Source organism: Cygnus olor, chromosome 21 (assembly GCF_009769625.2).
Source record: "Cygnus olor isolate bCygOlo1 chromosome 21, bCygOlo1.pri.v2, whole genome shotgun sequence".
In the NCBI taxonomy this organism is placed as follows: domain Eukaryota; kingdom Metazoa; phylum Chordata; class Aves; order Anseriformes; family Anatidae; genus Cygnus; species Cygnus olor.
This window is the reverse complement of record NC_049189.1, coordinates 8,662,185-8,685,770: the sequence shown is the minus strand read 5'-3', so window position 1 is coordinate 8,685,770 and position 23,586 is coordinate 8,662,185. Positions and strand designations below refer to the sequence as shown.

The 23,586-nt window shown below is 56.4% G+C and overlaps 1 protein-coding gene across 1 annotated transcript; it reads right to left on the bottom strand.

Annotated features, from left to right (window-relative positions):
* Positions 1–1,772: 1,772 nt before the first annotated feature.
* Positions 1,773–23,294, bottom strand: SLC2A1 (solute carrier family 2 member 1). Its single transcript, XM_040533186.1, has 10 exons — positions 23,154–23,294; positions 14,405–14,497; positions 7,020–7,180; positions 6,014–6,254; positions 5,431–5,593; positions 5,159–5,346; positions 4,887–4,991; positions 4,607–4,708; positions 4,087–4,290; positions 1,773–3,667 (listed from the first exon to the last, which is right to left on the bottom strand). The coding sequence occupies exons 1-10, from the start codon at positions 23,169–23,171 to the stop codon at positions 3,470–3,472; spliced, it is 1,473 nt and encodes a 490-aa protein (XP_040389120.1). The 5' UTR covers positions 23,172–23,294; the 3' UTR covers positions 1,773–3,469.
* Between the last annotated feature and the right edge of the window lie 292 nt (positions 23,295–23,586).

Below are 23,586 nucleotides of genomic sequence, written 5' to 3'. Positions count from 1 at the left end.
ATCACTGTTCCTGGCTATTTAAAGCAGTGTGAAAATTAATTTTTTATAGGTTTGAGGGCCGGGCATCTCCAGGAGCGGGGCCTACACACTGATGAGCAAGGGCTGGAAATGGAAACCCTAGCAATGGTAATGAGAGGAGCCCTGGGCAGATGACCTTATCCTCAACCCAGTGTTCCACTGTGTGTCTTGCTGGAATTTGCACGAGGAGCATTTTTGGGAGATTTGGAAGATTTTTTACAGGAGCTATTTCCTCTGACCCTCAGGAACAGCCTTTTCCTCTGTATACACGTCAGGGCAAAGAGACATTTCAATAAATAGCAGAAAACTGAAGTGATCAACATCAGCATTTCTTTGCCTGGAAGTGTTTGGACTTGTAGCACTTGGCACCTTGTTAAAGGGAAAAATTCCCCCAGGAACCAGCACCATCCCTCCCTGCCTTAGGTGCTCACAGCGGGGCCACAGGACCACGCTGTCCCGACGCAGATCCCAGCCCCACAGGCTCCCAGCACAGCTGACTGGGCCAGGGGCAGCTGTGGGGTCCAGCGACAGCCCCCAGGGGATGGATCATGTCAGGCGTCCACCCACAGAGCTGCAGATGGAGCATGAGGAGGCAGGGGTGGCACCTCCACAGCACAAAGTGCAGCTCTGGGGGTCCCAGGTGGGGCTTGGGGCAGTTAAATCCCAGGGATGGCCCTGGTAAGGCTCCTCCATGGGCCCACACAGGGGCTCAGTGATGTCTGAAGTCAGCTCAGCAGTACCAGGAGGTGGCAACACCACATCCAGGAGCACGGTGCTGCTCGGCACAGACCTTTTGTAACCAAGAGTGTTGGTTTCCTTTGAGGGAAAGCTTTGCACTTGCTGGGGGAGCCCTGCTAATCTGCACCTGTGCTGAGGCAATCCCATTAAGGAGCTCGTTGGCAGGAGCCCTCGCTTGGCACCTGACAGGGCCCAAAATGAAGCTCCTGGGCCAAAGGCAGCACCTCCAGCACCCGAAGGCAGCCTGGGCCTGACTGCAGGCAGGCAGCACACAATGCCGGTGAGCAACAAGGCTCTGCTGGCTTGCGTCAGCCAAAACCACAGCCCCACAGCCCAGCTGGGGTCTTCTGCAGTTCCCAAAAGGTGCCCGCCTGTCCCTGTACTGCTCACTCTTTGCCAAGTGGTAAAAATGGAATTTAGCCCGTCGCATGCCCTGCCTCGCCGCATGGGGCTTTGGCTGCACAGACTGCTCCGGTCCGGAGCAAATTGCTCTGGGAGCAGGACAGGCACAGCCACTGCCTGTCCCAGGGAGCCTGAATCCACAAAAGGTGCTGCGAGCAACGTTCCCAGAACAGGGCCTGCATCCATCAGCCGTGCTCATCTCCAAACCAGTGGAGAGAGGGCAAATTTCCCCATCCCGCCTCCCCGCTGGCCCCACCAGCGTGACTTCCCCCTTCCCAGCCCCACTGCAAGGAGCTTCAGGGAAGAAAAACGGAGTTGGGCCACAGCTAGCCCAAATCTGGGCACTGGTGAACACGGCCAGAAACCCTTAGCTTAGGCCACAGCTGGGATGGCAATGGCAGCATGCTGGGGAGTGCTATGGGGGTTGCACTGCTCCCCATCAACCACTACCCCTGGAGCAGGAGGTGGCACAGAGAAAAATGCTCTGTGAGCACAAACACATGTCTGAGGTGGACCAAGAGCCAAAGGGGAAGGCCCAGGTAAGGGTTTGATCCACTGCCCACAAATCACCAGCGTGCCCCAGCAAAAAAAAAAAAGGCACAGCACACAGGAGGTTGGATCGCTGCATACATTCTCATTTATTGTTAGCACACCACATGCCTTTCACCTTTCTCTTGGCACTTATTTTTATGCATCTGTTATGGGGAAAAAAAAAAGAAGTGCACAGTTTCTGGTATGCTGCACAGATGTGTGATGAGTTCTGTCATGTGGTTGTTTTTTTTCTTTTACTTCCTTTTATTTACTTTCAGGTGTGGTTATTATAGTCACTTCCAAAACAGACAAATAAATAAAAAAACACTATTAAATAACTACCTGTGCCAGTAGCTCCTACAACAGTTGCACTCAGGGGAGAAGGGCTGCTTTTTTTTTTTTTTTTTTTTTAAGTTTTGTTTTAAAAGAAGGGTATTTCTTACTTTTAATATACTAAAGACTAAAATTCAGTGCAATAGATACAACTACAGTGCAGGTAATTAACTATACAAAAGTCATCCTAACCATGTACAAGCTTTCCTTACAGTTGCTATAGAAACTATACCTTTTTATCTGTACCTTTTGTATACATTATACAATGTGAATATACTCCAAGAATATTTACAGTACTTTGCTTGTCAATCAGAAACACTATAACTTAATGTCTACTATTAACACCATTGAACAAAAATATATATAATATAAATATCTTCCAGTCTATACACAGAGCAGGAAATGTTTGTATCCATGTGATGAATTTCGGTGAGTCCGGGACTTGATGTGGTAGCGCTGGGCAGGTTTGCTGGATGTAGTATGGGACCGCCGGCCGCTCCTGCCAACGCAGGGCTTCGACTTGGCGGGGATGCCGTCACGCTAGGGAAGGCCAGGGCTGCTGGTTTGCTCTGCTGCATTCTCCCCTCTCCCATCTGCCGACCCTTTGTGCCACCGTTGACCAATCAGGCAAATATTGCCAAGATTAAACTAAGAGACCCCTCTCCCCTCCCATCTCAGCCCACCCGAGCACACAGCCAGCAAGAGAACAGCTGAAATCCAGGCAAGGAAGCATGCACAGCCAGAAATGGAGCCCTCCGCTTGGAAAGGCGAGGAGCTGCTGCTGGAGACTGCAAAGGGAGATGGTGCTCTGCAACCTGCTACAGTACTAGTGACCTTTCCAACCTCCTCCTCGGGAAACGCTCAAGCCCGGCACCCGCAGAGGAGCGGGACTGCACCCAGAGACCTCTCCATCCTCAGTGCTGCCCCAAGGCATTCCCAGAGGGCAGGGAATCCCCATCCACAAACCTGCAGGGGGTTGAAATCTTAGACTGTTTTAAAAAACTTTTTAAAAAAAGAAATTTGTTTTAGACTTAGTCAAATTACATGTTTTTCTCTATGATTAGAATGTTAAAAAAAGTTTCCAGCTTTAAAAACCTTCCACTATGTGATTTCTCATTAAATAACCTATCACTTCATTAAAAAGGGAGCCACCCTCCTGCTCACGGAGGCTGGACGACGCTGCTTGGTTGGTTTTAAAATATTAGTCATTGCTTCTGCATCTATCAGCTTTGAAATCCTGGACATGAAACCAGCTAAAATCGTTCCTAGCAAAAATATGTCAGTCTGTCACTGATGAACCAGGCGGCCAGTGGGGGAGTCTGGAGAAGGAGCGTATGCAGAAGAGCCAGACCCCCTGCTCCCTCCTTCCTGGTTTCTGTACAAGCATTAAAAACACTCAGGAGAGAAGTTGGGAGGCTCGGAGGAGACGGGATGTGCCGCAGGCTGGTTAGACCTGGGAATCAGCACCCAAGCTGTGAAACTCATCCGGGGTCTTGTCGCTCTGGCTTGCACCTCCCTGACGGAAGCCGGAGGCGATCTCATCGAAGGTCCGGCCTTTTGTCTCTGGCACCTTGAAGTAGGTGAAGATGAAGAAGAGGACTAGCAGCACTGTGAAGATGATGAAGACGTAGGAGCCGCAGAGTTGCTGAAAAGGGGAGACACCGAAGTGGTGAGTGTACAGACAGAGCCCAAGACCAGGGGCTCTGCGGGAGCTGCCAGAGCACAGCTGCTCACCAGTTCCAAGTGCAAAGCAGTGCACCACAGCCTGTGCCTGACCCCCCAGCCAAGGGGCTTCTCATCTAGCGACTGTCCTGCCCCTACCTGCTGCTTCAAAAATAAATCCAGCCTGCTCTAGGATATGTCTAGCCCCCCAAGTCCTGTCCCCAAGCCTCTTCCCAAGGCGCATTTCCCAAGCCAAGCTCAAAGCAAACCCAGGTCGTGTTCTCAACACAGGTTTTAGGACTCAAAATCTCTTCTAATCACATAATCCAGCTGGCGCAATGTAAGGCTGCCTGCACACACCCCCAGACCCACTCCCCCCCAAGATCAGAAGGAGATGATTACCGCGATGTACTGGAAGCCCATGCCCACAATGAAGTTCGAGGTCCAGTTAGACAGCCCAGCAACAGCAAAGGCAGCAGGGCGAGGGCCTTGGCTGAACAGTTCTGCCACGATAAACCAGGGGATGGGACCTGGACCAATCTCAAAGAAGGCCACAAACCCAAAGATGGCAACAATGCTGAGGTAGGACATCCAGGGCATTTGGTCCTAGTCCAAGGGAGAGAGAAAAGGTTAGTGAGTGCCCTGCAGTGGGAATGGACAAAGCATCTGGCTGGCACAAACAAGACTGCAGGCAAGCCTGATGCTGGCAGAAGCCATGAGGTTTCTCTAGATTGGAGACAGGGTTTCCTGGGACCCCAAGAGCAATCTGGGCAGAGAGGACCACTCTGCAATCACCCCTGGGAGGAGGAGGTCCTGCTCTCCCACCGTACCTCCCCACAAGCCACCAAGTGAGGAGCAGCATGTAGTGCCCCCCCCTCCCAGCCCACCCACCTAGGGGTGCTCTTCAGCCCCCATCACTCACCAGCAGCGTCAGAGCAATGGTCATGAGCACTGCACACCCTGCCATCCCCGCCAGGCCGATGAGGTGAAGGGTCCTACGTCCGGCTCGCTCCACCACGAAGAGCTGTCAGATGGGGGAGATGTTTGTCAGCACACCCCCTGCCCAGGGAAAAGCACTCCTATTTCCCCTGCACCCACCTTCCCTGGGGAGCATGTTACATGCTTGCCCCTGAGCTCACCAGTCCAGCCCTGCATTAACACAATGGTTGCTGGTGGGGCAGCCACAGCAGGCTAAAACTCACCGAAACAACTGTAAAAGCTGTGTTCACCACCCCAGAGCCAATGGTGGCATAGACAGGCTGCTCCACACCTGACTTCTCAAAGATGCTGGTGGAGTAGTAGAAAACCTACAAACGGAAAGGAAGCGCCATGAGGAAAGGAGTCGGGTCTCAGCTTGGGGCTGGTACTGACCCACGGGCAATGGAGACATGGAGCCAGCACAGCCCAAGCTTTTGTGCCCAGGTGGAACAAGCTACCTGTGGTACCTAACCTGCCAGCCCTGCCCTAAACTCACCGCATTGATCCCCGAGAGCTGCTGGGACAGCTGCAGCACAATTGCAATGAGGATGGGCTGGCGATACATGGGGGAACGGAAGAGCTCCATTATAGTGACCTTCTTCTCTCTCATCATTTGCCGGCTCTCCTCCTTCATCTCCTGGAGGTCGCTGCTGACATCTGTTGTGCCCCGGAGCTTCTTGAGGACTGAGGGGAGACAGGGAGGGTGGGTCAGGAGTGGCTGAGAGCCTCACGCATAGTGCAATGAATTTGGGGACATGGGTCACTCACCACTCTTGGCTTTGTTCTCCTCATTGCGGTTGATCAGCAGGAAGCGGGGGCTCTCGGGGGCAAAGGGCAGGATGGCGCACTGCAGCAGCGCAGGGACAAAGATGAACCCCAGGAGCAGTGGCCAGAGTGAGTCGTTTCCCATGATCAAGTCCAAACCAAACACCTGAGGACAAGAGAGGTTGAGCCACGTGAGTGCTATGGAGCCTCCCCTTCTCCTTTAACCCAACTTACCGCAAGCTGGATCCAGCTCCCCTTCTTGGGGCACCTGAGGATGCCCAAGCCTCACAGCGCACTTATCGGAGGGGCAGAGCCCCACACTGCATCCAGGTGGCCCACAGACATTGTGCCCCAATGCTGCCTATCCAAATCCTAGATCTCACAGCACCCTCGTGCCTGCTGAGCCCTAGCTCTGTCCCTGGCTCCTTCTGAATGGCTGTGCAGAGCCACAGCACAAGCAATGCTCCTGGGCCACCTTATTCCAAGACCCAGAGCAGCTTCAGCAACATGGAAGAAACCCTGGCTGACTGTGCAGAAACAGCATTGTGGCCAGCACAGACAGACAGACCACCTGGACAGCACTTACTTGTGCAATGAGAATGCCCAAGACGATGCCAAGCTGGTGGAAAGTCCCCAGTGCACCCCGCAGTGCAGTCGGTGACACCTCACCCACATACATGGGCACGAAGCCGGTGGTGAGGCCAGAGTACAGGCCGATGATGAAGCGGCCGAGAATGAGCATCTCAAAGGAGAAAGCCATCTTGGAGAAGCCCATGAGGACAGCAGCCAGGAAGGCGAGCACGTTAGACATCAGCATGGAGTTGCGCCTGGGGAGGCAAGGAAGGAGGGCGGTGAGGACCACGGGTGTCAGGCTAAAGGGGGTATCAGTAGGCACTGTTTAACTGCATGAAACCAAATGCCAACTCTTTGCCTGAGGGAGGTGTCCAAAGCCATTTCCCATGCAGAAAAGCATCCAAGGCTGAAGCATAAGCACCACGCAGGGCTCAATCTGCTTCCACAGCCTGTGAGGCAGTGCAAGCACATTGCCACACACAGCTGAGAAACAGAGGTGCTAGCAGGGATGAGACCAATGCCCCCCTGTGACAGCCAGACAGTTAAACAGATGCTGTCCTAAGGACCAAAACACAGCACAGCTTTGACACAAGCTGATCCAAATCAGCGGGCTCTGAAAAAGCCAACAGGGAAGCTATTATGGGACAGACGATACGAATTTGGCTCAGATGAAGGGCTCAGCTCCACAGCAGGCCAAGCCTTGGAGAAGGCAGGGAAAGGAAGACATGCCAGCTCCCAGCACGAGCGGTAACAAGCTACCAAGGATGGAAGAACAGTCTCATGGGCAAGGCATGAGCCAGAGCCAGAGCCAGTCCCGCCTCCACCAGTTCCCACTGCCAGAGGAAGTGGTGGAGCTCTCAGAGGAGAGAGCTGCCGTCACTAAAGCAAGGCTGCAGCTCTGGGCAGCGCTCCGTGCAGCACAGAGGGCGGGTGTGGGTTTGGGACGACAGGGGATGAGGCAGCAGGGCCCCTGGGGGGGTGGGGAGGGTCAGCACAGGTCCCACATGCTCAGTGCTCACCGGCCAAAGCGATTGACAAAGAGTCCCACGGAAAAGGATCCAATCATTCCTCCGACAGAGAAGATGGCAACAGAGAGGGACCACAGCGTGGTAAGGGTGCCAGGGCTGATGGGCTCATCATATCGGTATAACCAGGTACGGTTGTAAAAGTCTTCAATCACCTGCAAGGGGGAAGAAACAAAGCCACAGGGTAAGACTGTCCCTCATTCATGCTAAGAGGTCCGCCTACATCTGCCTAAGGGACCACACTGCACAGGGCTAGGCACTTCAGTGATAGCATCCTGTCCCAGCCACACGGGCACCTATAATGCTACCCCCATTTGAGGAAGACCAGCCTGCGGCTCTGCTCATGGCCCTGTTGATGTCCCCACCGTGATGCTGGGTACCACAACACAGCCCTCAGCAGACCTTGTCCCCAGCACCACTGACGCAAGCCATGCTGGCACAGGAAGGCTGCAGCACACCCCAACACAGGTTTGCCTGGATCCAGGCTCATCACAGGACCGACCCTTCTCCCTCGTGCTGCAGGGCAGGGTTCACCCGGCCTGGGGTACGAAGCTAGGCCCAGGCCTGCTTTGGAAGTGGTGCGGACACCGGGCTCACCTGCAGCCTCCAGCCCCGGCAGAACACTGTGGCTGCAGCCACACACTGCTGCTCACATGGTCTGGACCAAACATGGCACCCCAGGCCACTGGCTGACATTCCCCTTCCCAGTTTCAGTGGGGAATGAGGCTCCTCGCCTCGTCACAGCCCTAATTCCTCCCTGCAGGCCACTGCGACCCCGCCATGACTTCGGTGCGGCCGCCGCAGCCCAAACAACTCAAGGCCAGGATGGGCCGGCAGCAGAGCACCTCTGCCGCTGAGACCCAGGCTGGCACAAGAGCAGAGCCAAGCACCCTTCAAAGCAGAGGGGCTCTCCCTGCTATTAACCACACACCCATCTGCTAAGGCTGGGCACGTCCTCCTCCACTCCTGCTGCTCAAGATTTCATCTGCATCACCGGTGCCACAAATTCCTCTGCCTCGGCCCAGCCACCTACAGCCTGCAGGCAGCTCCCCATCGCCCCTGCCTTGGCCCGCAAGCCTCAGTCACAAGACTTGGCCCATCTCTTCCCCATCACAAGACAATGTGTCACTGAGCAAGCCCCGGTTTGCAGACACGCTCCCATTAAACCCAGTACTCGTTGCTTTCCACTAGATGGGAGCCACCCAGCTGCAGGCTGGCAGCAAGCTGATAGCAGGGCTCGGATCTGGGAGGAAACCCAAAGGGATGCACAGGGAAAATGCAGCCAGACAGGTTCTGGGCTCGCCCTGCCAACGCTCAGCGCTGCCAAAAAGCCTCTGAAGCGGCCGCTCTGCTGCAGGAAGGTCGGGCTCCTCCTTGGTCACCACCACAGAGCCCAGAGAGCAATGGCAAGGGGCTGAGCAGGCTGCAGGAGGCGGCTCGGGTCTCCATCCCTAGAGGAGAAGCTACACGTGGGGAGGAGGAAGATAGGGATGAAAGCAACATGCTCTGTGCAGCTGGAGGTGGATGAGTTCAGTTTTCATCCCCCTGCACAGCTCCTTGTGCTTGTTTCTAGTGTATTTTTGCAATACTTGTGCCAGAGCACAGCTTGAATCCTACTAAACAAAGACCTCAGTTTAAAAAACAACCCCTTTTCCCTACTGATATGTTGCTTGGGCTTTAATTTAGTAGTAGTTGCTGACAGCCAAGACAGGTGCACATTTTTAATTACTTTCTTAGCAGAATAACATTTTTTAAAATATATATTCTTAAAGAAACACAGCCAGCCAACTGCCAAAGAGCTTCAATCAAGTTACCTAAGGGTCATGGACAGCCCCTTCCCGGAATAAGGCTCACCCATGCCCAAAAGAAATACGCATGGGTCTCAGTGATGCACTGACACCGTCCCTTCTAAGAGAGGAGCAACCCTGTCTGCAAGGAGGAAAGACTTCATGCAAGCAAGAGAAGCTGCTCTTAGACATAATCATGGATCCTGAGGCTTCAAATGGCTGCACACACGCTCAGCTCCCAAGCGGGAAGCAAGCCTTCATTCCTGCAAGCGGTGCTACGAGCCTCAGAAAGCATCTGCACAATAAGTCTTAGTTTAGTTTTTCCATCACTTTAACTATGAATGAGAATCCCTGACAGAGAAAGCCCAAGAAATACAATCTGTATCATGTACCTCACTGTAAATTTCAATAATGGTGGTGGGATTTTTATTTTTTTTTTAAATTGTTCCTTTCACAAACCCCCAAATTACAAGGATTTCACAAGGCTTAAGTAATTTCATTCATCTGCCTCCAGGTCACCCAGTCCTGCTTTGCCTAGATGTTTTGACGCTTGTGTGTCCTGTCCCCACCCCCTCCCTCCTTTCCTAAAGTCACCAAAACAAGCAATTGTCATTATTTTGAGCACACAGGATTGCCTGTCAGAAAAGCCCACCGCCTTAAACACCCCATGCCAAGCTGGCTTGCACAGCAGCAGGACTCGGAGATGCACAGAGCAAGGAGCAGGCTTCATTTTTCAAGCTCTTGATTTCTCCTCCCAGATCAAGAGCCTGAAACCCAAAGTCCCAATTACCAAAACACTTGAAGATTGTATTAGGGAGGTGGATGCTGGGTTAAAGGGAAACAGTGTTTAAAATATCAGGCTGGGCAGAGAAGGTAATAACCCTGTCTTCTCTACCAGGAATTTACCGGCTGCAGTTATTTAACAATTTATATAATGAACACACCAGCATGATGTAGGCTAAAAATAGGGGCAGCAATGGGACACGGGATGCAGCTCCACACACAAAGCACTATCAGGTTGCAGCGGCTCCCCACTAGGACACACAAGTGGAACTGTTAGCAGCAGCAGCCCTGATTCATTGTTTTATTGCCTCCTGGGAACGAGGAACAGCAGGACTGCAAGAGGCAGTTTGGAAACCATCACCTCCTTCTCCAGTGGGATCAGAGTGCAGGTGCCATCGCTCCCTCGAGCAGAGGCTGCACACCCTGACCCCACTGGGAAGACCCCAGAAATCCCCCGGGTGAGCAGGAAGAGCTCCATCGCCCACCCTGCCAGCATGGGCAGCTGCGGGGCCCCTGGGCACAGCCACCCCCCAAAAACCTGGCAGTGAGGGAGGAGGAAGGCTTCTGGCCGTGCTCTCCAGCACTGAGCCTTGGCGAGTGAAGCCCCTCCAGCAGGCGGTACCTGCCAGGGGGGCTTGGCTCAGGCCAAGCAGCGAGGGAGGGTGCAGGTCCAAAATCCTCAAGAACTTCTCTGCCTCCCCTGAGTGTATAGCACACAGCCCAAACTTTGTGGTGCATGAGATCCCTCCCTGCCTTCCCCAGAGGCCTCCATCTTTCTCCCCTCCAGGAAAATCATTCAAGTGCTGGCTGGTGCCCCAGGGCTGGCTGAGATACGCAGCCGGGGCCCAGCTTCCTCTGGGCTGTGGGTTTGCTGCTCCTCTCGGCACCATGAAGGCTCCCCCAGCTCAAAAAAAAACAAACAAACCAACCCTCCTGCAAACCCTTCTCCTCGTGCAAAAGTGATCGATGAAGAATCCCACTGTGATCTGATTGCCACACAGGGATGAAAAACCCTTTTGAGCTTGAAGCATGAAGAGTGGGGGGAAAAGAAAGAAGAGCTACACTTCCCAAAGGCTCTGTGTCCCTCCTGCCTTCCTCCCTCACCCTCACTTAATTTGAGCTGAGTGTTTTCCACGAGCCCTCACCCAGTTTCAGGCCCTCCCCTGCACGCATCATGTCTACAGACGCCCCACAAGGAACAAGCAGCTGTTTCAGCAGCGCCGAGCAGGGAGGACTATATTAAGAGGACCACAAAACCGGCGTTCAGCCCTCAGTGCAAGAAAGGAGGCTTTCTTAGCTTTTTTTTTTTGTGAGGCAGCTGGCTGCAGGGTGCTGGTGCAGGCAAGCATTGCTGGATGCACGCTGCCAAAGCCAAGGGGCTGATGCACCCCAGTCCCATGCCCTGCTTCCCACAGGGAAAGTTCAGGGCTCAGATTCAGCAGGGACACAAAGCCTGCAGCTGCAGGGGTTTAATTCCCACACCCAGAACATCCTGCTGCCCACAACAGAATTCCTCCCGACTCCCTGTGTGCTGCTGTCTTGTTCCCCGGTACAGAGCACGGCTTTCCTGCAGTAAGTGGACACCTCAAACCACTTTCCCCATCTCTTCTGCACCCCAAGCACAATGCAGCTTGCTAGGAGACTCGCCCCCAAAACACAGCCCATCTCAGGGCTGAGCCCAGGGGCTTAACACTAAGAAAGCACAAGGGGAAACTGAGGCATCAGAGGGACCTTTGTTTGCTGTGGGTCTGTATGAACCAGAGCTCCCAGGGTTTTAGGGCACAGCTGGACAGCTTCCACCATGCTCTGTAAGACATGGAGGCACCTGGAAACACACCTTGAGGGAAGATCTTACCCATTCCTTGCCGAAAACCCATCCATGTGCCTCCCCTCACATCACACCTGGTGCCTGCCCCCAAGAAGAGACCCCATTAGGACAGTTCAGATGTGGTCCCTGCCCACCTCAAGGAGACTCACATCTCCCTTTGCAGTGGGTCAGCTGGACAGGCTGGAGAAAAGTCCCTGCAGCCATAAGGAAAAGAGATGTAAGGAAATGACTCACATCCTCATCCCAGGCACTGGAGTCGGGCAGGTATGGCGCTGATGCAATGCAGTAATTACAGAGCATCTGCTCCCCGAGGTCCCAGAGCACACTGCGCCACGTCAGGAGTGCTCCTCTGCACGGAGCTCAGGGGATGGGGAAATGAGAGCAGAAACCATAAAGCCACTTCCCAGCACACTTCCGTGCCTTCCCGGCTCACTGTGCTGCACACACTGCTCCTACTGCCTGTCTCTGGGATGGGCAGGAGGCAAATGCCTTTCCCCGACCTCCGCCTCGCACCAAAGCCTCGCCACTGACCAATGTGAAGGCCACCAGCACAGGTGGGTCCTGCTGGTGCCCGGGGATAACATCGGGCAGGGGAAGGCCAGGGTTTTCCAGCAGAGCCAGAACAGCACAATGCCCTCAGCAGATGCTGCAGAGCTCTGGCTTTTGGATGCTTTCAGTGCTCCTGACTCTACACCCAAAGACTATGGGAGCAAGGAGGCTGGGCAGGAACAGGCTCGAGCCCTTGGGCTTCGTTCACACAGGCAAAGCACCGACACCAAGTCAGCTGGAGTGGTGACACCCTCCGAGGCCCTCCTACAACTCCCCCTTCCTGGAGAGGGGGACCAGATGTCCCCCAGGAGCAGACCAGTCCCTGTGGCTGCCAGCATGGGGGCGACGTTCAGAGCCATCCAGGCTGATGGCAGAGCCAGTGCAGAGGCAAAGATGGCACCATCCCACGAGCCCAGCCTCCACAGGCACCACAGGAGCTTGCCAGGAGGTGCGGGCCCCCAGCATCCTGCAGCATGAAGACTGCTGCAGCCTCAATTAAGCACCTTGCTCCCCTCAATTAAGAGGATTCAGCCTCCCATGCTGACATGTTTTGGGAAGTACTTGCATGGGATCTTCCCTTTCACAAGTTTTTCAGTGCTCGAGGTGACACGCTGGTGTTTGTGCTCCCAGGCAATGTCAGGAGATTTCGCAGCCCGTTGGCCAATCCCACCAGTAATAAGATTAACAGTAGTGGCACAAATTCTGCCTCAGTGTTTTTAATTATTTGGGATTGTGTACCAGAGGCTTTGATGTTTTAACTCTCTCTGCAGCCCAGGAACAGCCAGTTCCTTCGAGCCGAGCAGCAGCTGGGGCCCAGTTTGTCTTTCAATGCCTTACCCTGGCAGCTGAGCTTTGCCCAGGGCATGTAACAAGCACAATACAGGATTTCTGAGCTAACATTTCCAGGGCTGTAAAACTTCAAAAGGCTGTGCAATTCTGAGGAACCCACGTTTTTCAGAGCTTCCAAGTACCCACCAGGTGCCTGATCATGGGAGGATCCTGGTATCTGCTAGAGGCAGTAAAATAAAGCAAATACCTACTGCTGTTCATTCCCCCTCACACACAGCTATGTCATTTCATCTTGTCTGTCCCTGCTCATCCACTTACCTGGGGATGTTTGGTCTCTGATGCCTGCATGGGATCCCCCCCATAAATGCTCCTCCAGGCATTCCAACACCCTCACCCTTTACACCACCAGCTAACTGGGGTCTTCAGATTCCCTTTGAAACCCCATGAAGAATCCTGCCACCCCCCACCAGAGACAGCTGCCACATCCCACAGCAGGTCCCCATGTCTGCCCCCTGGAAAAAGCCCTGCAGCCACCCCAGCAGCTGGGAGAGGGACTGCTCCCAGCCCCCCGCAGCTCTGCCCCACGCCAGGCTCCTGTCTCAGAAGCAGGAGGGAGGACAGCATGCTGCAGCCTGGCAGGACAGCAGTTACCCACGCCAGGTGAGTTATTGCTCTCCACACCCAGAGCAGGATCAGCCCTGCCTTCCATCTCCCCAGCCGTCACCGCCTGGCGCCTGCTGAGTCAAGGATGAGCAAGTTCACCAGGTACCCCGCACTGTGGCAAAAGGGCACAGGCAGGAGGCAGTGCCAGACACCCTCCCTGCCGCAGCCGAAACTGGCCCTCGGAGCCAATGCCGCCTCCATCCTGCAGGGCAGAAGATGGGTGTGAAGGCTCAGCAGGCACGGGGGGGCTGGTGCACCCCGCTTCCTTTGTGGTGGAGGCCAGGCAGCTCTGGCAACCCCAAACCATTGGTATTTTGCAGCCTCCTGCACATTGCCTCCACTGGGGCAATAATTATCTGCCCCTCCCTGCTAAGGCAGCCCACCGGGGCTGTTATCTAGATCTGTGAGGCCACGTGGGTGAGCACTCCCAGGCCTGCTCACATCCCAAACTCCTCCACCGCTCGCCCTGCAAAGCCACACCAGAGAAAGTCCTGGAGTTCTCATGGCATGCCTTGCGCGTCTGGGCTCCAGCTCTCAGCCTCATGTGGGAGAACAACCAGCTTCTTCAGCTGCCCATCAGCGAGGTCACTGCCCGGGAGATGACTAAGGTCCCAATTAGCTTTGAAATCTTCGCTAAGGCTGAGGTTAAAAGTTACACAGATCCCACCCCAAGAGCCTCTCGAAGCACACACATGCATTCCCAGAATTCACCAGCAAAATGCTAAGCAAGAGGAAACTAATTCTCCTGGGAGCACAAGAGCTAAATAGCTCCTTAACAAATCCCATTAGAGGCAGTAAGCTGCCTAGCAGAATGTACTATTTTAGCCAGGCTCATGGTGGAGGGGCGAGGTGGGCAGTAAGTGTTTGCTTGCAAGAGCCTCTTTGTACAACCCCCCCATTTTGCCACAGACAGGCTGCACGGTGCACGCTGCCATGCCTGGATCGGCACGCGTGCTGTCCTCCTGCTGCTCCGCTCTCACCTTTTGCGGGGCATTGATGACACCAGTGTTGTAGCCAAACTGCAGGGAACCCAGCACTGCTCCTCCCACAGCCAGCATCAGGCGAGCTGTCATCTGCATGAAAGAGAAAAAGGAGAGGGGTTAGGTGTGGGTCCCAGCCTCTGCCCCACGCAGGCACCCCCAGCCTGCTCAGGGCCCGGCAGCGGGCAAGCCCCCATCTCTGCTCAGGCCCTCCTACCCCCAAGACCGAGGTCCTCCTTGCCCACCCTCAGCACCCTGCCCATCTGCCCCTGCCTCCGGGACCCCCCGGTCACCTTGGGGAGCTGCTAAGTACGAGGCAGCACAAAAGCCCCAGGAACCGCTGGTACTACATACTTTATAAGTCAAGCGACTCAGATGTCCGTCCCTGCCGCCCTGCTCGCACCGCCTCCGTCACAGAGATCTTCTTTGGCCAGATTACACACCCGTGACTTCTTCCCAGGGGAAGCATCGAAGGCTCATGCTGTGCCCTCAGCAACCCCCCTTGGCCTCCATGGGGCAAGCTCCCCAGCACGATGGCTCCACACGCTGCTGGAGCGGGCAGACACGCTGGTGGGCCCACAGCCCACTCAGCAGCCACAGGGTGCAGACCCCAGCAGGCTCAGGAGGTCGCATGCCACAGACCCGCCTCAGGCTGCAGGAGCCCCCCAACCAAGATGTGGGACTGGCTGTGCTGAGGGGGCCAAGTGACCCCCAGAATGCCTCCCTCCAGAACTCCAGAGGGAAGAGGTCTTCCTTCCGACCAAAGCCACAAGCACAGCCCCGGGCCCCCTCCACAAATCCAAACCACCAGAAAACTGAAATCACAGCACCCCGGGGGGGCCCTGTGCTCACCCAAACCGAGCCAGCACCTGGGCACCCACCAGGGTGGACCAGCTGTGCCAGGCAAGTATGAATGGGCAGAACCCAGGACAAAAGGGACATCCTGCTTTCATGGTTTCCTGACGTCCACGTGGGCTAAGTAACACAACACTTTCGGGATCCCAGGATTATTTTTTTTGCCTCCTGACTCAGGCCAGAGGCTTTAGGCCACAACAGTCCCAGACATCAGGGTCACTGCATGTGCCACATCCCCCAAGCCAAGCGCTCAGAGCCAGGGTGCCGCAGCGACGGCACGCCAGAGATAGCCACATAGCTGAGCACGCCAGCGATATCCCCAGCCGCCCACCGCACCCGGCCCTGTTTGGTTTGGCCATGCAGTGCCTGGCACCCAGCTCCTGGGGCCACTTTCAGGGACATTGCAGGAGCCCATGCGTTGGATCTGCCCAAAGCGCCTGCGTGCTCACAGCTCCTGCTGTGCTGTGCTGCGAGGCTCTGCTGCCCAGGCACCTCGTCGGACTCTGTGACCTTGGACAGAAAACAGCAGAGGAGGAAAGGTGCTCCTGGGGCAGCCAAGTCCCAGCACCAAAGGCTTGGGGGTCAGCATGGTGAAGCACAGCCATGCTCAGCAGCACCATCCCCGTCACCAGCATGGAGATGGCCTGGACCGCATGGTTCAGCCACCGCTAACAAAGGTTTGTGTCAGAGCCTAATTCACTGTTACTAAGCAAAATCCCAGCATTTATCCAATGCCTCAGTGCCTTTGGCTATTTGGCAAGCACTTGCCCACCTCCCTTTTCTCCTGCTTAAGCTACAGCAACAATTGGAGGCTTGTTTCTGAGCAAGGTCAGGGCAGGCCAGCACTTGGACACCTCCATCAGTGGCCCAATTATCCCTGGCAGGAGATTTCCCCATTGCTCAGCCCAGCCACAGTGCCCCAAGAGCAGGGATTTGATGTTCCCAGGTTCCATTAATCAGCTTAGGGACATTCACGTGAACTTAAAGCCCCTTCTCTGGGGCTCAGCACTCACACACAGCTGCAATGCTTGCTGTGGCAGACAGGAGGCCTCGCTGGAGCAGCGAGCACTCTTTGCCAAATCCCAGGCATTGTTCCCTTGCTGGAGAGAGCCAAAGCCTCAGCCACAGGCACCTGATTTGGCACAAGAGCCCTGCTGCACACGCCATCTCGTTTTGGGATGGGCCAGTCTGTGACGCAGCGAGTCTGCCAGGAAGGGCCCGAAACCGCATACAGCAGTCTCACTTCTCCTTCCTCAGCTGCCGCCGGCCTCCTGCGGGTTACCTGCGAGCAGCTGGGTCCCACAGGGCACTTCCTGCCTGCCGACATGAGCGCCTCCTCCGCTGTCCCGGCACAACCCCGGCGGCACGGCTTGCGCCGGCTCCCTGACCTGACCGCCTACTTATTCCTCCAGCCGCACTTCTCCCATTCACATCCCAGCCCTGACAGCCGTCCCTGCAGTTCTCCTCCTGCTCCTTTTCTCTGCCTGATTGCCTGAAAGGGCCTTTCTTCCCTCAGTGTGTCCCCCTCGCTTCCTGCCCCCTCTGTTTTCCTGCAGAGGGAAAACCCACGTTGCAATTGTCAGATGTCAGGTCCTGGTGTCTGGCTGTGGCTGTCTTTGAGGCGAGACCCACATGCATTTCTCTCATTTCACTCGATGCATCAACAGCAGGCAGCAGTGCTGGGGCCCAGAGGCGAGGTGTGCGATGGGAGCCCAGCACAGCCCCCTGGAAGGTGAACCTCGGCCCAAGTGGAGGGCAACAGCAAGAGAAACAGATGGTGAGTGCACACAGGGCAAGTCCCCAAAATACAAATGATGTAGCGCAGTGGTAGCAGCCACCCAGCATGCTCAGTGTGCAAGGCTTCACCAGTACCAGGCAGCTCACCGGCACGCTGCCAGCCCAGGTCCAGGCTAACGCCCACCCAAAGCCCTGCCCTGGTTTTCTGGTGCTGGATCCAGGCCCTTGGAGACCTCCAGCCAAGAGGAAACACCAGACAGACTCCAAGACAATTTTGGCTGAGCTGAATCCAGACCAGACAAACCTAGCCCTCTACAAGGGACAGTTACATCTGGCTCCCAGACCCTTCACAAGTCATTTCATGGGGCTCCCCAGGCTCCCCACACCTCTGCAATTAAGTGCTGGCCGCTCAGGCAGTACGGCTGGGCCCTGGCATTGTTTTTGGACAGAGCCCGGCACTCCCAGGTGCTCCTGGCCAGAGCACGCTGCCCTTCCTGCAAAGCAGAAATCCAGTGCACGATTCCCAAGGAATCAAGATTCCCAAGAAGAAACTTACGTGAGCAGCAGCTCACATAAAAGTGTACCACATAAAAGCTAGAGCTCCCCGCAGCCACTGAGACCCCCCCTACTGCAGGTTTTGCCACATGTCCAGTGGTCCGCAGCACTTATTTGTAGCTGGAAGACCAAAAGCAGGAGTGTAGCTGGGGAGCACAGTGAAACCACAGACCTGGAGGCAGTGGCAGCCTGCCCAGCTACCTCCAACCCCACTTTGCTCCTCTGGCAACACAGAGGGACATTTCCAGAGGTCTGGTGTCAGTCAGACCCACCTAGGCACAACATGGTGATGGTGACAGCTGACTGCAGACAACACGCCAAGAGATATGCGCTGAAACACGAAGCGTTCGGCAACGGTAACTACCGCTTGCTGGTCTTGACTCTCCTGCCAATCTGCCTTTCTCCACTTTAACAGGGAATTAAGAAGCTCACTGGGAAGAGCAGCAACAGGACCCTGAGCTGCCTCAGGAAATAAAGCCAGCCCCGTTAATGAAGTTCATTAATTAGTATTGGCCTGAACACAACAATTCCACTTCACAAGAAATTGGGGAGGTTTTGTCACTTGCTTTTGTTCAGCACATCCAACAAACCTTGGAAAGAAAATGCCAACTTCAGAGCGAGGACCAGCTCAGGGCCACAGTTCCCAAAACTGGCCGCAGGAGTTTGGACTTGGGTTTCCTGCACCCCACCGACCCCACAAGCTGGTGGCGAGGTCCCGCACACCCGACAGGTTTCCATTTTTACGGTGACACTGCTCTCCCCCGCACTGCTGCCCAAAAGCCTTTTCACAATTAAAAACGCATTTCCGCCCTCCCAACAAATCCCAGCACTGCAGCTTTGTGGCCCAGACCTGCAATGCAGGGTGAGAGCAGGCTGAGAAATGCTGCCAAAGTTAGAGAAAAACAAGTGGCAGGCACAGAAATCCACCCCGTGCTCCAAAACCCCAACCCCAAGTTCCCCCATCCAGCCAGCACAGCTCGGTGTCACAGGGCTGTAATTTCTTCCAACTCTCTGGCTATTCAGCACAAACCACACTGGCCTCAGATGGCTTTGCTCCACACAGCTACAACGCACACCACCATTAATGTATAAAAAACAACCTGTGCTTGAGCAAACACTTAGAAATGCCTTGCATTTTTTGTTTTCCCCATCTGAAGGGCGGCAATTTCAGCCTTGTTTAGCCACACAAAGCCTTCTCCTCACACAGGAGCGTGCCGGTGAGCACCGGTTCACACATCTAGGAATACCTGTCATCGATCCCCACGTATTGCACACTTGGGGCGAGCAGGAAGCAAGGAGGGGTGTGCAGTACATTGCAGGTGAGTCACGCCGTTGCAACACGCCTGTTTGCCCAGCTAGCTTTTATGAAAGGGAGCAGCGACTGCCGGGGATGGGGATGCGGCGCTCTGGCCAGTCCTCAGCGTGAACTTTGCTCCAGGAAGATTACAGGCAGTGCTGGCTCTTCACAAGGGGCTTTCTCCAGCACAGACTTGGGATTTTACTATCAAAAAAAAAAGACAATCAGCACAACTGAGGACAGAGGCTTTGTATTGGTGTAGGGGAGAAACAGGGCGCTAAGCCTCGCTTTAAGTGAGTGCGTTCAAGGAGTGAAAGTCCTCAGCTCTGAGCATACACTTTGGACTGCACTGCAAAAAGTTCACTAGAAAACATTTAATAGACCCTTCCTTCTGTTTTATACACCCCACGGTGCCTATCAGGAAGAAAAACACTACTTTTGCAAGCTTAACCTTTGACAGAAATCCCCAGCTTTCTGTTAAGAAACACCACCAGCTTCAAGATGAAGGAATAAAGTTCCAGCACAGGCTTTTGGCATTTTTGGCCACCATTCCTGGGCAAAGCCAGCAGCCTGGCCGGGACCGCTGTGAGTCAGCGCCGCCTGCTCACTGCCGTGCGCCTGCATTTGAGCGCCAAGCACGCTGCCGAGCCTGCTCCGCCGTTCGGCCGGCCGTGTTTCAGCCTTAACCTTGCCATTAAAGGAGAGGCTCAAGATGGAGAGCCGAAAAAAAAAAAAGCTGGTTTCTAGTGGCCGTCTTTCATGGGAAACTCTTGTAAACCCATGCAGCGAGCTCTGTTTTGTTAACCCCTCACTTGGAGCCTAACAGAAAGCAGCAGCTTTGTTTGGAGCTCAGCAAAAGCACTTCCCCCTCCTGCTCCTGCGCAGCTAATTCCAAATGAACGCCCGCACAGCCTGAAGACAGACAACAGCCGTGTTGTACCAGCTACAGGGAGCCCTATGCGCTATAGGAAGAGACCCATACCCTCTCCTCGCTCCGACATACTACAAGAGCCAGGTTTTTAAGCAAAGGTGAGAGCTCGCCATGAAGGATGTTTGGCTCGCCGTTTCCTGCTTCCTTTGCTGAACATGGAAGTGAAGATGCTCGGAGGATACCGGGGAGCGTCACCTGGGCGCTGCCCCACTCACCAGCACCTGCGGCTCGAAGGATGCTAGCTCAGCCCCAAGCAGACCACGCTGCCTTTGCTCATCTCCCTTGCCTCACTTTTTACCCACTTTTCACCAGCATGGAAGGATTTAGGAACGCTGCCTGCCTAATGGAACAAGGAAATGAATAATCTCAAAAAAAAAAGTCCCAGGAGGGAATTCCAGGACGATCCACTTTTAGAATAGCCTGTAAAGATGAGGCATGCAGCCTGCTGCAAATGTGACCCCTCCACAACGTGCCTTGCCATAGCGGGCACCAGCAGCAGCAGGCTCTGCCTGCAGGCTGCCTGGTGGGGGGAGCAGGGTCTGTCAGCTCCCCGCGAGGTTTTCTGAACACCAGGCTGCTTCTCGGACAATGAAACTCCGTGGGTGTGCAGGGGCACCCACCGGCTTGTCTGAATGCAGCCTGAACACATGCTCGGTGTTTTGGAAAAATAAAGTCTGAGGGAACAAATCCTTACTCGTGTGAGTAATCCTCCCCACCCCACAGCCGCCAGCAAGGTCACTCGGAGTAAGGGTTCGCAGCCTGCTCGCTCCGCAGGATGTCTCCGGCAAAGGCTTTTTGTGTGACGAAACCACTGCCCAAGAGAGGAAGCCAACAGCACGAGAGGCTTCCGCCAGGCTGCTGGAGTGGGGGCAGCAGACAACAGAAAATAAACTTTGCATCACAAAACAGACAGCCCTGCGAGCATGGCGTCTCGCCCAGCCATGGCACAAGCAAGCTGGGATGGCACGCACAGGCAGGCTCCCAGCAAACTAAAATGAACGCCTCAACACCTCCAAGACGTCTCCTTACACCTCAGCTACACAGGGGCTCGTCCCACAAGGCGCAGACCCCCTGTCACAGCCCAGTTTGGGGATTGGGGGGGGGTGGGAAGAGAGAACACCATCACATGCCAACAGCTTCCCCCCTCATGGAGACGCCGTCCTGCCAGGGAAGGGACCGCACCGCCACCCCGGCCCCCGCTGCATCACCGCGCAGCCTCCGGGGAGGCAGCCAGAGCCCAGCGATAACGCAGGGCTTGTGCTGGCTCTCAGTCCGGGAAAAAATTCTGTCACTGCCCAGCGCTTGGTAAACCTGACGATAATGCCACGCAGCAGACACGGCACTGGGAGCACGTGCCACAAGACCGGTGCCCGCAGACGGGGTGGCTGAGGAAGTTTCTTCGCAGCCGAGGCAGGGCATGGGAGGCTGGCACGGCCGCCAGCCCCACCGTGATCACCGCAGGCTCGTGTGGGGCTCTGGGGCCAGGCGGGTGCTGGGATTATCACTGCCAAAGGTCCTCGATGTGGGAGAAAGCTCACAGCAAGGGGAGGGGAAAAAGCCTAATGTTTTTACTTTTTTTTTTTTTTTAAGAAGGTCAGCTGGGGACATCAACAAGATCCCTCTGAATTTTGCAACCGCAGGAATGCCTCTCTAACAAGCCCAGGAAGTGTTTTCTTATGCAAAGTCCCGAGCCACAGCCCCGGGGTCCGCCCCCCACCCCGCTGCTCATGGCCCCCGGCCCCCCCAGGGGTGGGCTGCCAGGTGCCTGGCTGCCATGGGACAGGCCCTTTTGGAAACACGCGCTTGGGATTTAAGCGTCGCCCATGATGGGTAGCAGGCTGGCCCTGTGATTGATTACTCACTTAACCAAAATAGACCGTTTCTAATGTGAGTTGATCTAACGGGGATCGCTGTTACAGACAGAAAGCCAGACCGGGTTTTTCTCTGGCCCCTGCAAGCCTCCATTTCTGTAGCTGAGGGCTGGATTTGCCCGGCAGTGCCTCGGATTTCTTTGTTAAGGAAGACAGCAAGTTTCCTTGATGCCTCCCTCCGCTGGCTCTGACGTGCTCCCGGCCGTCACGTCCCCAGGCTCCTTCCCCAGCACCTTACACCGCCTGCCAACCCCCTCCTCCCCACAGCGATCCCCCAAAAAAGCCTTCCCCCAGCAGTCCAGCACAGCCTGCTTGAAGGAAAATGCCCCGCTATTCCCAGTAGACACCCCAAACCTGGGGACAGGAGGAAGGCTGGGTGCAGCTCCCCAGCCCCGCTCCGCCAGGGGCTGACCCGGAAAGTGGCCGGGAGCCGAGCGCGGCTCTCGCTGCCCGCGGCGGAGCAGGAACATCGCTCGGAGCCATCGCTGACGAAGTCCAGAAGCTACCCGGGCTCCCACCACGAGTTGAACTGGAAGACGGCTTTTTATTATGCGGGACAGCATGCCGCCCGGCTCTTGGCACCGCTGAGGAGCCATTTCTGCTCCCTTCCCCAGCAAGGCCGCCGTGCTGCCATAACGCCCCGGGACGGGGGTCTCAGCAGCAGCCCGGTGAGCAGCTCTGCCCACCCAGACCCCCCCACACCGAGGTCTGATATGAACGACCCTACAGCCCAACAGCCCATCCCGCGGCCTCACGGCCCCACAAAGTTGCATCAGTTTTAAAGCCCTGCCCTGCTCCAACCCAACCCCTGTGGGGGCTGCTCTGAGTGCGGTGTCTCCCGCTCACCCCCTGACCATGCTCCTGGGACCTCATTTCCAGCAAAACACGGCGGAATCGGGGCTCGGCACCACTGCGACGCCACCGGGCCCGCGGGGAGCCCCCACCCCGGGATGGGGCCAGCGCCCGGGGTGCCTCCAGCCCCCCGCAGCCCCCCGGCTGGGCCGGGGCAGCGCTCGGTTACCCCTCGGTTTGCCCTTCCCGGCTGCGCCCCCTCCTCAAGCCCCTATCCGAGGCGCTCTCCGGACAGCTCGGGCCGGGATCAGCTGCTGCGGTTCGGGGCTCGCCTTTCGGTTTCTCGTTTCGTTTTAGTTTCGACCCAAAACGCGAAGCGGGGGAAGGGGCAGAGGGGAGGGGAGCGCAGCGCCGCCCGCAGCCCCCCGGCCCGGCCCCGGGAGCAGCGATGCAATTAAATCTGACGCAATTAAGCTCGGGCAGCTTCAAACCCCCGCGGCCCAAGCCCGGGGCAGGATTCCGAGCAGCGCCCGGGCTTTATAGCCCCCCCCCCCCCCGGGGAACCGGCGCCGCCAACTTGCACCGGGGTAGCGCCGCCGCTCCGGTGGCACGGGAGAGAGCGGGGCCGGTGAGTGGGGGGAAGGAATAACAGCCCCGGTGCTGCGGGCGGGCGGGGCGGTGCCGGTGCCGCGCGGCGCGGTGCGGGCTCACCTTGCTGCCGGTCTCCATGGCGGGGCCGGGCGGCGCGGAGCTGGGCGCGGGGCGGCAGAGCGGTGGCGCGCGGCCGGCGCGGGGGCATTGGAGCGGCTTAAGAGCGCGGGGGGGGCGGGGCGAGGGGGGCGGCGCCCATTGGACAGCGCCGTGGGGAGGGGGGGAGAGAGAGGAGGGGGCGGGGCCTCGGGGGGGGCCCGGCGGGGGTGTGCGCGGGGCGGGGGGGGCGGGGAGGGAGCGCGGACCTGCGGCTTTGTGCGGGGGGGGGGGCATGGGGGGGAGCCCGGGGGGAAGGTGGGGGGGTGTGCGGGGGGTGTGCGGGGGGGGGGGCATGGGGGGGCATGGGGGGTGGGGGGGGCATGGAGGGGTGTGCAGGGGGGTGCATGGGGGGCTGTGCATGGGGGGGTGCATGGGGGGTGTGCATGGGGGGGCG

What these genes read in the sequence shown, in the direction of transcription:
- SLC2A1 (XM_040533186.1), bottom strand. An exon ending in TCATCAATGCCCCGCAAAAG is followed by an intron (nt 7,181 to 14,404) that starts GTGAGAGCGGAG and finishes TCCCCCTTGCAG; the next exon opens with GTGATTGAAGACTTTTACAA. An exon ending in TGGGCTTCCAGTACATCGCG is followed by an intron (nt 3,668 to 4,086) that starts GTAATCATCTCC and finishes TCCCCTTTTCAG; the next exon opens with CAACTCTGCGGCTCCTACGT.